Genomic DNA, 16,980 nt, shown 5'->3' on the forward strand with positions numbered 1-16,980 from the left:
TGGTTCGCGACCGGAATCAAAATCGAAATAAAAATTGAAATGATCAAATTTTCTGAAGCGTTCGGTTTATGATCAGAATCGAAATTGAAATGAAAATTTAAATCCATAGAGGAGAGTAGAGATTTATTTCTATATAGATTGAGCCAGTTTCATTTCACTCCGAAATCGGAACGAGACTCCTCCTAATCAAACGATTGGAATGAAAATCATCCATTCTGATTTCAAACCCCACTCCCCCCAACCAAGCACCCCCTTGATGCTTCGTAAAATTACTTCAAAATGATACCACTTAACCCCTCCCCTGATCTCTATCCTTTTATTTATTTGGGGGCATATGAACACTTACAGAATACATTATTTGACTAACTTGGTGATAGTCGTAGAAGATCAATCAATCTATTAGACCACTTAATTTTTGATCAAATAGAACCAAGTATTTAATTCTTATCGACATGGGATAATATCAGCTGTGATCACACCATTCTGACAGGAAACCAAGACCCAAGATTGCTTCCCATCCGGGTCCATCCTGTTTATGCCCTGACATTGGGAACACACCGGGGTGGTCAGAACAGACTAGGAAACAATTTCTTTTAATTGTTTTTTTACGCTGATCATGAGTAAATAAACCAACAACTTAGGTTTTATCATGTGGAGCTGCATCCTCATGCATGAGACAATACATCCACATGCACACACTTTTGAAAAAACTAAATTTAATCCGATCAAATGCAGGTCAGAATGATGAGATATATTCATCGATCTCGACATCTCTAATTATTTCCATCTGTAACAGTTGACAGATTCAGAAAAGAAAAAAAAAAAAAAAACAGGTACCCCTTTTTTGTTTTTTTTATCATCAAGCTTTCACTTGGTTTGGAAACTCAAACCACAGCACAAAAATTTAATACATCAAATGGAAAATAATGTCACATACACAGAAAATCGGGGCTTTGCAAGATCGTTATGCAATGAACTCTCAACCCCAAAGGAGTGCAGAAAACCTCAAGAGGTAGTCAGTAAGATCTCCCACAGTGTATCAAGCTCCCAGCCCCCAAAAAGAGCCCAAAAACTGCGGCACTTCCAAGCGTGGTTTGTCCGATGTATCTGATTTTCAAAAATCCTGGAACCTGTACAACATGCAATCACTAAATTGAGAACATGGTATCTAGTCATGGTGAAAATTTATCTAAAACTGTATCTTGCTAGGTGATAATGGACCCCATGAACTCCAAAAACTAGGGAGTGTGTATGTGTGATGATGAATTGATGCACCATTAAAAGTGAAAACACAATCCACAACATTAAAACTGAATTGGAAACCAATGGTCCAGTATGTTTCAGTTGCCTTTTCACCTTTACCATTCTGTTCAAGAAAGATAAAACTAGGAAAAAAAAAATCCTGGGGTTTTTATAGTTCAAAAACTATCCATGTTATGACGAATGCAGACATCTTTGCTCTATAGGACAATCCTTTGTTTCCTCATGTGATAGGCTCGCATCTTTTTTTGCAAGAAACTTCTCTCGCATGTTTTTTTATGGGTCGGACCACACTCCAAATGATGGGTCCTTGTTACCACTCCCTTTAGAGGGAAGACAAATCACTCAAAGACACTCGAATCAAAGATCCCATGATTCATAAGATAATCCTTCATTTCTCCTTCTATGGTATGTTTATATCGTTTTCCGAAATACCTCGTATGTTTTTCACGGGTCAAACAATACCCAAAGTCATGGGTTATGCAAATCTTCAGATCATCAGCACAAATTACATTTAGATCAATTACCTTTCCAATTTTTTCATTATATCCTGACATCTAGTTCCTCCATCCACCCTGAAAAGATAAATAAATTCATGTTTCATCTCCAAGCAATTGTAACTTCCATATGTAGTAAACTCTTATATTCCATTTTAAGAGTGGTTCCATGGGATCAATTTTCATAATAGTATGATTATCTTTCATGTTTGTTTTGTTCTGAATACACATTTAGATGATAATCTAAAGATAGGATCCCAGAGTGATCTCCAATTGGAACATGCCCTGTTCCATAATGCATTTGAAACGGGAAAAGACTCCCAACATTTGCTTGCTTTCTTTCTTTCCATCTTCCCTCTATCCCTCACAATTTCTTCATTACTTTAATCATAGACTCAAAAGTCAAGTGCAAGCAACATACTAATGGTGGAAGCAATAAAACATCAATCCTGTTTGAATTCAACGTTCAAACAATAGCTCAGATGGAGGGCCGGAAAATGGAAGCTGACTCCAGGATGAGCTTCCTTCGCTGAAAGCATAGAGCATAATAAATGCTTGTATGCTTCATTCTGAATCATATCTATATAATTTCCACAAGTTATGAAGGCATTTATTGCTCCTTCACTGCTTCAAAGATCTTCTAGCCTATGGTTATTGAACTCTCTCAGGGATGATTAGATCATCCGACTATTTTATAAGGTGGTCTCCTAAGCTTAGGCACTCTTAAAGTAACGCACTTTGCAGTTCAGTAATCCAAGCAGCTTCTATGTAGACTAGCTACTTGTAAAGTGCTCAAGAGAGTGCCTGATAATCAGAAGCCTAGGAAGGTTAAGTTTGGACCATCTTTCAAGGCGAGTGGCGGAGAAGTTGGACTGGGGCATTAGGCGTTCCTAGCATTGTTAGTGACAATTCCCTTAGGACTTGTTCGGTTCATGGGAATTGGAGGAGGAAAGTGTGATTCTTGGAAAGTACAAAAAATCCTCTTATTTTGTTAAAGTTTTCAAATGAGAGAGATTGAAAAAAAAGTCTTTCCACAGGAATACAATTCCCATGTTTCATGGGAAAGAAAAAAACAATAGGGAGATAGATTTTTGAAATTCCCATAGGATGGAAATTGGAGACCCTTTTTTTCCAAAAATACCCTTTTAATGCTATCCTTCTATATTATATTAATATAAATATTAATATAATAAATTATTATTTTTATATTAATATAAATAGTACAATATTTATAACATATTATATTAATATAATATTTAAAATTTATATATATTATATTAATATAATCAATTATTATGATCTAATGTTATATCATATTAATATTTATACAAAATTTGGAAGTAAAAAAGTATGATCTAATATTGATTATGGAGATAATAGGTATTTTACACATTTTTTTCAAAAAAATGGGTGCTCAACTAAATATAAATCATTTTGAAATAAGCCACTTTTCCATGGTCAACTAAACATGCTAAAACCATTTTCCCATGCATCATATTCTCAGAAATCAACTTGCTAGAAATAGTATTTGAGGAAAAAAATTCTTTCTGCGAACCAAACGAGTCCTCAGTGTAAGGTAAACAGGAAAACAATATTTAGCATCGACTCAAGCATTTGTTTTTGTTTTTATTTTTTATTCTTATGGTGTTGTAGACAATCTATTACCCCTTAACCCCTCCACCTAAACCCACCATCCTTCACCCCCAACCCCAAAAGAATAAAATAAAAATAAAAACAAAAGCTTGAGTCCGTGCTAAATAATGTTTTCCTATTTACCTTACATTAAGGACTCGTTTGGTTTACAGGAAGAATTTTTCTTCACTAGAATCTTATTCCTAGAAACCTAATTTCTAAAAATATGATGCCTGAAAAAATGATTTTGGCATATTTAAATGACCATAGAAAAGTGGTTTATTCCAGAATGGCTTATATTTGGTTGAGCATCTATTTTTTTAAGAAAATTATGTAAAATATCCATTATACCTTTAATACAAGAAAAAATTTTATCCTATTTTATACATTATCATGGTTTGCAAATAAAAAATTATGATGGTGAAAGATATTTTTGGCCGTAGATCATGATAAAGGTGGGTTTGAGATGTTGGATAGAGAAAATGTTCATTTCAGTCCTAGATCTTTTGATAACTTAAAAAGATATTTGGGAAAAAAAAAAGCCTCCAATTTCCATTTCATAAGAATTCCAAAACGCATGTCCTATATGAGTTTTTCTTTCCCATGAAATGTGGCAATTATATTCCCATGGAACAACTTTTTTCAATCTCTCTTCTTTGAAAACTCCAACCAAACAAGATTTTTTTCACTTTCCATTGACCACACTTCCCCCCTCCACTTCTTGTGGACCAAACGAGTCCTTAAATCCATAAACATCAAATAAGAAAAGACTCCACGATAATTATGTAAAATGCTCATAGCCTCATAGCATAGCATGTGGGTAGAACTTTTCAAAAGTTACAAAGAACTAAGATTACAGAAAATTGGCAAGATCTATGCTAGATGTGACTTCTGATGGCTACAACTTCAGGGGTCTCATCATACCTACATGAGCCGAGGTACCTATATTAACAATCAATTCCCATCAATATTACTTGGACATGCGACACTTGTGTCAAGTGTCCAAGTGGCCAGAAGAATTTGACATGGGAGTCTTCTAAAAGTCAGACAAAGGGACATGTCTGTACCTTACATATGAATGCATACACACACATACTGATATATGTATGTAATGAATAAAGAGCCGGACCTATGATCCTTAAGTTGATACAATTTTGAATAAATGCCTGCTAATTATTATGCTAGAACTAAAAACTTTCATATATAAGTGCCAAAAATAGAGATGTAATAATGATGTATTGCACTATGTGGCTACTGAGCGTCCAAGAGTGTCGAAGTGTCTCAAGTGCCCAAGGGTCCAGTACATTAAAAAAATCCAAAATTTGGAGTGTCTAAGCAACACTGAATACCACCATGAACGATAGATATTTAATTTGGTGACTTATTAATATGTACAATTCATTATCATATTATACCAAGAGGATATGAGAGACATATCAGGTTAAAATATACCTCCAGCCATCATGCACATTTTAACTGGACCAATGCATCCCTCACCTCACCAAATTCCAAATTCATTATCAGTAAAAGTCCATACCCACCTTTTTGTTGATAGATGGAATCATAATCCAAGTAGTATCAGTAAAGTTTCCTCTGTGACACTTGAAAATTCATTGTCCACTGATATAAAAAATAATGAAGATGCTCAAAGATCAAGTGTATCTTTGGGGGGAAAACTATGTATTTAATGAAACATTCATTGTTGCTATATCATATATTGAGTACCAAATAAATGGAAAAGCAAGCATTCATTAACAATATTATCATAAATAACATGCATCCATAACCATTGCATGGACGCATACATGTAATTAGAATTATCCACCATACAACTAACTTCAAGTTATTTTTTCCCAGCAAGTATTTTAAAAAATAAAAAATAAAAATAACACGAGAACAGGAGTATATGCTAAGAGAAAAAAAGCACATGCTAAGAACACATGATAGCAAAATAGGACTTCTAAATTTGACCCCAAACTGTTGCAATAAGGCATTTTGGTTATAATTAAGGGGGAGTATATGTGTGTAAGTTTATAAAAGACATACATCATATCCAGAGTGTTTAAACAAAGCAGTGAAATGACTAAAACAACTTCTGACTTGATTTACACTGAACAGAAAAGGCCAAACTTAGGTTGCTTGCCAGCCATGTCATTAAGACTAAATAGTCATACATAACTACACTATATCTTATTTACATTACATACATGAGTGGTTCAAAAATCTTTACCATACACTAAAAGAGATTCCACTAGTCTCCTAGTGCACCATTTGTCAAGCTATAAATATGCCATGTGTCAAGCTTTGGATACGCCACATCGTTGTTTGTTTTTAGGTTAGAGCAGGGGTATTTTTCCTCTCCCACATGCAACTGAAATCTCCCATTGCCCTCCTGCTCTGTGTCGAACAGTAGATGGGGTGCTTTCCTTATTTTTTTTTTCCTTTTTAGTGAGAATGCAGAGAATATGAAGTCATTTCACTGGCCGTATGCCCTTCCGTGTGACACCCATCCTTTCCTGTATTGAAGGGTCAATAGTGACATGGTTGATCGTCTTTCCAAGAATTGCTTGGAGAGGGGAAGGGAATGGCATTAGATCTGGATGATCTCTCTCTCTTTCTTTCCCAATCCCTTTTTTTTCCGCCTCTCCCACCCACCCCTGGTTTTGAATCATGATGGCATATCCGATAGCCTCACCATCCCCTTCACCCTCACTGTCAACATCTCCAGTGCCTTCGTCCCTCCTACCTCATCCTTACCTCATCTCTCTCTCTCTCTCTCTCTCTCTCTCAATCCCTCCCTTCCCTCTCGATCTGTCTTGCCACTGAGCTCCAGCAAGCAAGGTAAAGAAAGAGAGAGCGGGGAGGGGTCATAATATCTCTTGCAGACTAGCCGTTGGAATCCAGTGAGGGGGAAGAGAGAGAGAAAATAGTAGAGAGAGGAAAAGAGGAAGGGAAAGAAGAATTTAACCATTGTGCTTAACCTAAGATCCGATGTGATCTCTTGCCATCCTTCTCCACCTCCACCATTGCTGGTGCTCGTGACATCCTCGACCATCATAGATCCCTCCACGGGCCGACAAAAAAAAGAATATATGCCATACCCAGCAAGCTTGCGGAACCTCTATTTTGACGGCCGATGGAAGTACAAGGGACACATGCACCCTCTATGGTATTGCAATCCTATGAGGGTGGGCTCTAGGCTTCGGTGGAAGGGTGACGGCAAGAGGGAGACCTTTGATGGCTCGATAGCCGAGGGAAGAAAGGGATAACTGGATAAAGGGAGGGACAGAAGAAAATAGATCGGATTGCCCATTGCAACTACTTAAAAAGACAAATTGCCCACTTTGGCTTAACAAAGTACTGTGTCACGTATAAGGGTCACAGTCCCTCCATGCCGATTCAGATCAAGTAGGAATCATCATCTCTCATAATAATTGTTTGCATCTTGGGCTTAACAAAGCAATGTGCTCAACAATTTATATGATCTTTCTCGATCTGGTTAAACTTATCAGGAGTCGGAAGTTCTGCAGAACTAATTGGATGATTCGAGACCAGGATAGTTGTATCTGATTCTTGATGGCAAGTCTTTGAGGTTGTATTGATTATATGGATGTACCGTATCTTATTAGCTTCATTTGTCATTATTGCTCTCCATCTGAAAATTCATTGCATTGATGCAACTGTAGGTTAGTGATATTGTTGTTTAAAGGCCCCTTTTCTAAATTGTGAAGGTACTTTGAGTGTTTCTTCTGCATGCAGATGATTGCTACAATTTTTATTTTCATGTGTAAGAGGATTGCTGCAATGGTGTAACAAGATGTTCTAGTCAGATTCCTAAGGAAGCCATGGTGCTTCAATTATGGACAGCGAGAATTTCCATCCTTCTCCTCTGACTACTTTCTAGGGGTGATGTATGAGCTTAGCATTTAAACCAAGAGAAAGAAGAAACCCATAAAACAAGAAACTAAAAATTACATGGGGGTGAAGAGAAATATGGTGGCGGGTGGGCCAAGCCTTCTTCTCATCGCACATGATTGGATGGCAAACCGATTATTACAGTCAGTGACAATTTAGAATAAGATAGATTAATTCGAAGATGCATTAGAATGGTTGTGAAATTGTTTACCAAATTTGCACTTAGACCCAAGAAAAAGAAATTTAGTAAATATTTTATTTTTCTATTAGTACAACAAAATTTTCATACACCAAATAAATATTATTAAAAAAAAAATTCAGCTCCATCCAATTCCTTCTTCTTGACCATGGCTTCTTCCACCATTCAATGTAAGATTACGATAAATTAGCAAAGAAATTTATACCATAACCTTTACTTATAAAATTTGAAAATTTTCTTTCAACTTGCTAATTTTTGTTCGAGGATCAAGACATCGCTATGTTTGGGCAATGGGTTTAAGTAGTGTGACAAATGTTTGTTTTATGTGGAAATATGCTTGATTAATGCATTATTATCAATGAGACATAAAATGGATGATCTATTTATGCTATAGTATTGTTACGATTTATTATTTGCTTATTTTTGCTTGATATGATTTGGTAGCCTCGATGCAAGCCAAACTATGGTGACTTTTTTTTCAGTATAGAAAAATGGTAGATTCATGTTGGTATCGGCTTACCAGAGTTGAATAGCTAATATTCTTCTTCTCCTTTGAGGTGCTAGGATCATAAACCTATTTCATTTTTTAGAGATTTACAATGGACATATCTAAAAATTTATAAAAAAAAATATTATTTTTTGTAGATTATGTTTTACTATTATTTGGCAGTTGAAAAAAATTATTGCTGTGTTAGATGTCAATCTATTTCCAGATTAGGCATCTTGAAGCGAAGTCAACAATGATAGAAAAATTTAGTTAGCATAAAATTTAATTCAAGAATTATTGATTTTCCTAATATCTCAATTAGACTTTTAACAAAAAAAATATTTTTTGTAGGTTACTTTGCAGTTTCGGGTCCATCTATTGAGCAGACTTACTTTACAAGGTATTTCTTATATCTTGCTCTTTATTTATTTATTGATAAACAAAAAATTGCAAGAATTTTTTGGAACTGTACATTTTAGAATTTATTTTATTATATTATTTATTACTAGAGCAAGTTAATTGAGTGATTTTCTTCCATATTTTTATGTTATTTGTTAATGTAGTTATGTATGCAGAATGCTCATATCATTTGATTGTGGAAGTATTAGATCATTTAGATGCCCTCCCCTTATTATATTTAATTTTGTAGGTTAAATTAAATAGATTTTTAATCTGAGACAAAATTTTCATTCTAGAAAGATATAGTGTCTATAACAGTCAGTAGTTTTATGATCCAAAAAGGTTATATCAAATTTTAAAGTTTTTGGCAAGATTAATTGTAGTTTCCCCCTCTTTTTTTTTTTCTTTCTTATTTTTTCATTACTATTTCTTTTCTATTTATATAATTTTTTTATCCATATATATATATAAGCTTTTTGTTTTACCAAATCCTAGCAATAGTATAATAATCTCTTCCAATCTTTTCTTTCTTTTTTTGGCTCCAACAAAGAATGAATAGGAAAGAAGAAATAGAATCAAGATAATTTTTTAAATGAGAAAAATAATTATTACTATACATTTGTAGGAAAAAATATTTACAAAATATTTTTTGATTATATCTTAAGAAAAAAAATATTTGCTTAAAGCCCACTGCAAAGCACGGGTTACTTGCTAGTAATTCACTATTTGTCAACTTTTCAGCTCCTATAGACAGCATGCAGTTAGAATAAAACATAACTCTTTTTAAGTCTTCGGGACAATTTTTTAACATGCAAAATTTTCACAAACTTGCTTGATGCCATCCACTCGGTTACATTTAACTTTGCTTGAATCAGACTACGATGCTGATATAACTTAAGTATAAGCAATAACATGAATACAAGTAAAAGATCAAGCCAACAAGTTTAAGGAATTAAGGTAAGGTGATCAGCAGCAAATAATATAAACAGCTGACAAAATAAAGATGTTTAAATTCATGACATGATTTAAGAATACTACCTTGTATCTAATAGCTTCATAGGTCCCATAAACCGCACCTGCAAAGAATTATGCTACTCAAACACCAGCTTTCGTAAAATGACATATGTTTAACCTCTTAAAATATATTAACAAACTTAAAACAATACATAACAAAATTGAAAGCAGATCAAAGCTAAAGAGAATGAAAACATGGGAGAAGAGAGGTGCTTTTAAATGAGCATGTGACAAATGCAACAAGTACTGCAGCATCATATACTGGAACTAGGGAGATTCTTCTTTTGCTTGTTTAGAAGAAAGGGCAATTAGACCAACATCCAAAGATGTGCTAATCACCTTAATATTGCAGATTATAATTGAGGGACTAATATCTTTTTGATTGAAAGCCTAAGGCACGAAGAAGGAAAAGTCGGGATTTGTGAAAGAAATCTAGATCAGATATGAAATGTTTGAGGAGGCGGATGAGGTTCTAACAATGTAGAACTATAAAAAATGACCAAAAAGAGGAAAAGCTAAAATTTCAAGAGCTACAAATAGAGGGTTAGGGAATTAGGATTGTGAATTTGAATGGAATGTTAGAATCTTCAAAGGGAAGTAACCTCTAATAAACTTTTAAGTCAATCTGATTAAAAGATCACATTCGAAGTTTCACAACTCCAGCCAATACAGCAATATCAACTTTTTAAAATCAATGGTATAAAGTTGGAGAGATTTCTGGAAAATAAAAAAGTTAAAAGTTACATTCTTTGCAGAAGAAAGGAGATGAGAGAAGTAAAACTCATTTTCTGAATTGACTAGTATGAATCAATTTTGGAAGGGCAAATTAGAAAAGTCGGTAAAAATCTGGTGAAGAAAGCAGCGGAATGACATAGAAAAAGCTCTTGGTATTGACAATTCCTTATTAGCATGTACTGAATTATATAAGTCAATTTAAGGATTTGTATCTATATAGACTTTCTTTGAGGACTATTTACTTACTCTATTCTTTCTCATCCCAGAGGAGAGTATGTAAGATATACGATGCCAGAGTCTTATTAATGAACTAAGTTGAAATCACAAAATAACTCCTAACTAGGGCAAGACTATCCTAGAAAGGAAAGTGGAAATGGATACATGGTATGCTCCTTGTCGAGTTTAGGTGAAGAAATTTTGCATCATCTTCATTGCCTTCACATGGAGGCTTAGTGAACTTGGCTTGTATTTATCACTGATTAACATATTGACATATTCTAGAGTGCTTCATCATCCTAGACCACCCTTCTCATACTGAGGGAAAGAAGATTTAGAGCTTTATACAGAACATGATTTAGTAGAAAGTTCTGAATAAGAGAAAATGCAGTTAGTTTTTGGTTTCCAAGCTCCTTTATCAGATTGCAGTTTGTACATAAGTGTGAAACAAAACTCGAAAACATAAATCCGAGGAAAGGAAGGAAGAAGGTGGAGGGATCATACAGGCCACCGTTCCAGTATTCCAACATATTTCTGGACAAGTGTGGCATATAAGTAAATTATATGGGGGAAAAATCATATACTAGCTTTTTTTTTTGAAAAAAAAAAAAAAAAAAAACTGGCTTTCATTCCAACAAGTCACGCAGTTATAAAGCAATCTATTGATGTTAAGTTCCAATCTGTTTTCATACAGAATAAATTCAAAGTACAGACCAATTTAAGAATTCCGCACCTGCACCTAAATAGCATTTGAAAGAGAAAAAAAGATGAGATTTTTCACAGGGATAAAAGATCGAATCCTCCATTCGTATACAACAAAAAAATCTTAGCCTCGGGATCCTTGTAACCTAGGAAGGATATCATAGAGGAGCTCGTAGCCCTTTTAAGAAATCTAAAAGTTCTATACTTCATAAGAACTATATTTTTAGGGTTTAGGGCTTTTAGTGATCGTCGCATAGCCATAGCGCGAGCATGAGAGAAAGGGGAGCACATACCGACCGCGCCGCCGACGGCACCGCCGACCGCAGCTCCAGCGGCGACGCGAGCCAAGCAGCTGTCCCGTGCCATTTTTTTCTCCCAGCCTCCGCTCGCGTACCAAATCTATTCCACCCCAAAAGAATAGATTCTCTGCGGCGAACCGCGCCTTGACCTTATTTGAGTCCGGGTCGTGAAACCAAACCTGGGTTTCCCTGCGCACCTGGGTTTGGGTCTTTTGGGTGGACTAATGCGGGTGATGCACCCTGGGCTGCCACCATGAGTCACAGTTACCTCGGCCGGGTTCAAGCTAGCTCATTTAAATTCCGAGTCAAACTTGGCCCTTTTAAAAGGTCTTGTGCGAACTTGAGATCTTTCAAAACTTTCATTTATATTTCACTCTTCATAAATTATATTAATTTTATAATAATAAATATTGCTGCTTAAATCGATCGGGATTGAAAGACGGACACCTGATAGCTTCGAGCGGAGATGCTGGTACTGAAGTGATCTGCAAAATAAGTCCCCAAATCAGAGATTGTAGCTCCAACGAAGACCCTCCGATGCTCAAATCAGAAAATAGAGAATAAAAAAGCAGCAACGAATTCTTTGAGAGGAGTTTGATTGAATTTATCTAGATCCTCGGAGCTCTGGTTATTTATATAGAAGGATGCTGGACAGCTAGATTGTTAGCTGTGAGATTGTATGATTTCGAGATTGTCGGATCGTTGGTCATGCCAAACTGGACGAGATAATTCAGCCTTCGATTACTCCCGTGAAGTGAGGAGATCGTTGCTAGTAGCATACTGAGTGAGAGATTTGAATACCCCTTTTGAATAACCTCATAGACTGTGCCTGATCTTTTGACCTTGTTGAATAAGTGGTGTCACCTCATGGCAGATGAGAGTCCCACCTATTAATTGCATAGGTTGTCAATCCTAAGAGATTTTAGCCTTCATATGCTCTCCACGTGGGGATATTTATTATTTTTGGCCTCAACTCATATCAGCATAGATGCTCAGGATATCTCGTATCAGCATAGAGGAGCTCATATCAAGATCAGCTCAGCTCATATAAAGATAGCTCTTCACAGCATAGTCATAGCTCATAAAGCTGTCAATCCGAGGCATCCATGATACCACCGTAACATACCCCTTACTTCTGAGTCTCAGAATCAGACGAAAGGAGTACTATTGACATGATGCCTCAGACCTAGGGATGTCCATTCATATATCCCATTAAGACGTTAATACGGATGATAGAAGCAGTTGAAAAAATGATCTTGAATTTTAAGTCGATCATAAGCTATTTTGAGCCAGGGCCAATGCAGGGCCGTTGATAGTTGAGTTGAGAGTCTTTTTGGTTAGCCTTTGTTCGTCCAGAGGTTTGGCCCGGATGAAGGTGACGGACTGCTCGAAAGAGGCTCGACGGATTCAGAGGAATACTTGATGGACGATTCGGAGGAAGAAGCTCGACAGATCTGGATAGGGATCGACGGGCTTCTAGAGGTCCCATGGGTTGTCCTTAGAAAGAGATCGACTCGGAGGAGACTCAACGAGCAGGCCCAGATAGAGATCAATGGGTTACCGGAGGTCTCGTGGGTTATCATCCGCTTCTCATGCGACTCAGACTCTGCAAGGGTCTAGTAAGTTAGTCCCATCTCGGAATCATTGAGATCTTCTCGAGGGTCTGATAAGTTAGCCCTATCTCAGAGTCGTCGAGGTCTTTTCGAAGGTCTGGTAAGTTAGCCCTCCGGAGGTTTCCTAAGAGTCTCCCTCCTCTTCTCATACGACTCAAACTCTGCAAGGATTTGGTAAGTTAGCCCCACCTCGAAGTCGCCAAGATCTTCTCGAAGGTCTTGTAAGTTAGCCCTCACGAGTGACGTTGTGTGCCTGTGGCGATCTTATGCCTACGGTATCTAGCACTTCTCGTCTTCGCATGAGATACAGTGTGTGCCTGCAGCGAGTTTGTGCCTATGGCATCTTGCACTCTCGATGACATTCTGAGGGTCTGATTAGTTATTCCTCCGAAGATTTTCTAAGAGTCTCTCTCCATTTTTTATGCGACTCGGGCTCTGCAGGGGTCTGATAAGTTAGCCCCCCTCGAAATCGTCGAGGTCTTCTTGAGGGTCTTGTAAGTTAGCCCTCACGAGTGGGTTGTGTGCCTGCGGCGATCTTGTGTCCATGGCATCTAGCACTTCTTGCCTTTACGCGAGATGCAGTGTGTGCCTGCGGCGAGTTTGTGCTTACGATATCTTGTACTCTCGGCAGTATTCTGAGGGTCTGATTAGTTATTCCGTACGAGTGGCATTGTATGCCTGTGGTGATCTTGTACCTACGACATCTAGCACTTCTTGTCTTCGTGCGAGATGTAGTGTGTGCCTACGGCAAGCTTGTGCCTATGGCATTTTGCACTCTTGGCGACATTCTGAGAGTCTGATTAGTTATCCCTCCGAAGGTTTCCTAAGGGTCTCCCTCTGCTTCTCGCGTGACTAGAGCTCTGTAAGGGTCTGGTAAATTAGCCCCATCTCAAAATTGTCGAGATCTTTTCAAGAATCTTGTAAGTTATCCCTCACGAGTGGCATTGTGTGCCTGTAGCGATCTTGTACCTATGGTATCTAGCACTTCTTGTTTTCGTGCAAGATGCTGTGGGTGCCTGTGGCGAGCTTGTGCTTACGGCATCTTGCACTCTCGACGGCATTCTAAAGGTCTGATTAGTTATCCCTTCGGAGGTTCTCTAAGGATCTCCCCTCACTTCTCATACGACTCGGGCTCTGCATGGATTCGATAAGTTAGCCCCACCTTGAAGTCGCCGAGGTCTTCTCAAGGGTTTTGTAAGTTAGCCCTCACGAGTGGCGTTGTGTGCCTGCGGCGATCTTATGCCTACGGCATCTAGCACTTCTCATCTTCGCACGAGATGCAATGTGTGCCTGCGGCGAGCTTGTACCTACGGTATATTGCACTCTCGATGATATTCTGAGGGTCTGATTAGTTATTACTTCAGAGATTCCCTAAAGGTCTCCCTTTGCTTCTCATGCGACTCAGGCTCTGCAGGGATCTGATAAGTTAGCCCCACCTCGAAGTCACCGAAGTCTTCTCGAGGGTCTTGTAAGTTAGCCCTTACGAGTGGCGTTGTGTACCTATAGCGATCTTATGCCTGCGGCATCTAGTACTTCTCGTTTTCGTGTGAGATGCAGTGTGTGCCTGCGGCGAGCTTGTGCCTACGGCATCTTGCATTCTCGACGGCATTCTGAAGATCTAATTAGTTATCCCTCCAGAGGTTCCCTAAGGATCTCCCTCTGCTTCTCGCATGACTCGGGCTCTGTAGGGGTCTGGTAAGTTAGCCCCACCTCAAAGTCTCCGAGGTCTTCTCGAGGGTCTTGTAAGTTAGCCCTCACAAGTGGTATTGTATGTCTGCAGCGATCTTGTGACTACGGCATCTAGCACTTCTCGTTTTCGTACGAGATGCAGTGTGTGCCTGCGGTGAGCTTGTGCCTACGGCATCTAGTACTCTCGATAGTATTTTGAGGGTCTGATTAGTTATCCCTCTAGAAGTTCCCTAAGGATCTCCTCCCGCTTCTCATGTGACTTGGGCTCTGCAGGGGTCTAGTAAGTTAGCCCCGCCTCAAAGTCGCCGAGGTCTTCTCGATAGTCTTGTAAGTTAGCCCTCACGAGTGGCGTTATATGCCTGCGGTGATCTTGTGCCTACAGCATCTAGCACTTTCGTCTTCATGCGAGATGCAGTGTGTGCCTACGACATCTTGTACTCTCGACGGTATTCTGAGGGTCTGATTAGTTATCCCTCCGAAAATTTTCTAAGGGTCTCCCTCCGCTTCTCGTATGACTTGGGCTCTGCAGGGGTCTGATAAGTTAGCTCCACCTCGAAGTCGCCTAAGTCTTGAGTTGGGCATCTGCACACAAAAGATAAGGAAACTTACCAAATCAGCTCTAATCGAACCTTTTGATTTTTTAATCAGATCATACTTTTGGAGGTAAATAGACTGTTATCCGTTTGAGCTAGTTTGCTTCTCCTGGGCTTGCTTAGATTTACATTCCGGTAATATTGACCTTTTGAGGCTAATTTTTTGGAGGTCGTCTCATAAGTCTCATCTTATCTTTGTGGCTTTAGCTTGATCTCCACTTCAATTTAAATGCTTGAAGATCTGTTGTTCACAAAGAATGACACAGAATAATAGATAAGATTCAAAAGCTTTTTACTATGATAGTTGTGAGTACTGTTTGGAAGCTTTTTGAGTTTTGCTTCACTCCTGTTGTTTGCCTCAGTTTGGACTTATTTTTAGTTTGATTTTTACCTCAGATCTGCATGCTTGGACTTTGGATTTATATATTTTATCTCGGATTTGAAGGATTTACCTCGGATTTAAAAGTTTTTACCTCAAATTTGAAGGATTTACCTCAGATTTGAAGGTTTTTACCTTGGATTTGAAGGATTTACCTCAGATTTGAAGAATTTACCTTGGATTTGAAGGCTTTTACCTCAGATTTAAAGGATTTATCTCAAATTTGAAGGTTTTTACCTAAGATTTGAAGGATTTACCTCGGATTTGAAGGCTTTTACCTCGGATTCGAAGGATTTTATCTTGGATTTGAAGGATTTTATCTCAAATTTGAAGGCTTTTACCTCGGATTTGAAGGCTTTTACCTCAAATTTGAATGATTTTACCTCGAATTTGAAGGATTTACCTCAGATTTGACCTTAGATGACCATGTTCCACCATTTTCATGTATTCCTAGGCTTCATTTTTTACTTAGAATGTTGTGGGTCCACGTCCGGCATGTGCTCCACTACTTTCTCTTGCAGGTTGTCCATTTGGATCATAATAAATGAACATAGCGTACCTTGAGGCCCCTCATGGGTGGCCACGGCACAGTCGTAGGTCAGACCTCAGTTGTGGATGATTTTCATGCCAAGGCGTGTGAGCAAAGGATATCGCACGTAAATAATTTTGGATCTGCCACCCCCTCAAGCCTTGGATCCAACCAGTTTTACTTCGAAGGAACCCTTTATGGCCTTGAATGTTTAGGATGACAAGGCCCTCAGAGCTCGACAGGGTCCACAGGAGGAGCGGTCAGAAAATTCGAACGGAGGTCGGGAGCTTGGACAGGGGCTAGGAGCTCGGATGGAGGGAATCGGAGCTCGGATGGAGGCCAGGAAGCACGGATCTGAGCATGCAGATGGCCGACGAGTATGAGGGGATGAACCTTGAAATTCAATCAGAGGTCAGGAGCTTGGACGGGGGCTAGGAAGCCAGATTCGGTGAAGGTGCCGCCGCAGGAGATGCCAGTGACATTGCCTGAAAGAGCACGAGAAAGGTTTTGGATCACTTGAATTACAATCGTCAGATGTTGAACTTGCTAGAAGAGTTGGCCGAATTAGCCAGCCGTGGTTGACGCCGGCAGGGCTGGTTGAACCGGTGGTGGAACTATTGATTGTACCAGTGGAGGGATTTCCAGCACCAGCGGCTGAGCTTGATTGTCAGCTTGGCTGGCTGCCTATTGGGAGACGACGGCATTGGAAAATCGAGAAGATGTCCATCTTGGAGCCATAAATGCGAATGTAACCCTTCTTCTATCTGTTGCTGCTTAAATTGGTCGGGATCGAAAAATGAACACCTGGTAGCTTCAAGTGAG

General features: G+C 38.5%; 1 protein-coding gene across 1 annotated transcript; it reads right to left on the bottom strand.

The window, feature by feature from the left end:
- Positions 1-715: 715 nt before the first annotated feature.
- LOC105049104 (uncharacterized) lies at positions 716-11,496 on the bottom strand. The gene is made up of 3 exons (XM_010928663.4): positions 11,350-11,496; positions 9,428-9,465; positions 716-1,130 (listed from the first exon to the last, which is right to left on the bottom strand). Exons 1-3 carry the CDS (start codon positions 11,420-11,422, stop codon positions 1,017-1,019), a joined length of 225 nt encoding a protein of 74 aa, XP_010926965.1. The 5' UTR covers positions 11,423-11,496; the 3' UTR covers positions 716-1,016.
- Positions 11,497-16,980: the final 5,484 nt, after the last annotated feature.

This window comes from Elaeis guineensis, chromosome 7 (assembly GCF_000442705.2).
Source record: "Elaeis guineensis isolate ETL-2024a chromosome 7, EG11, whole genome shotgun sequence".
Taxonomy (NCBI): domain Eukaryota; kingdom Viridiplantae; phylum Streptophyta; class Magnoliopsida; order Arecales; family Arecaceae; genus Elaeis; species Elaeis guineensis.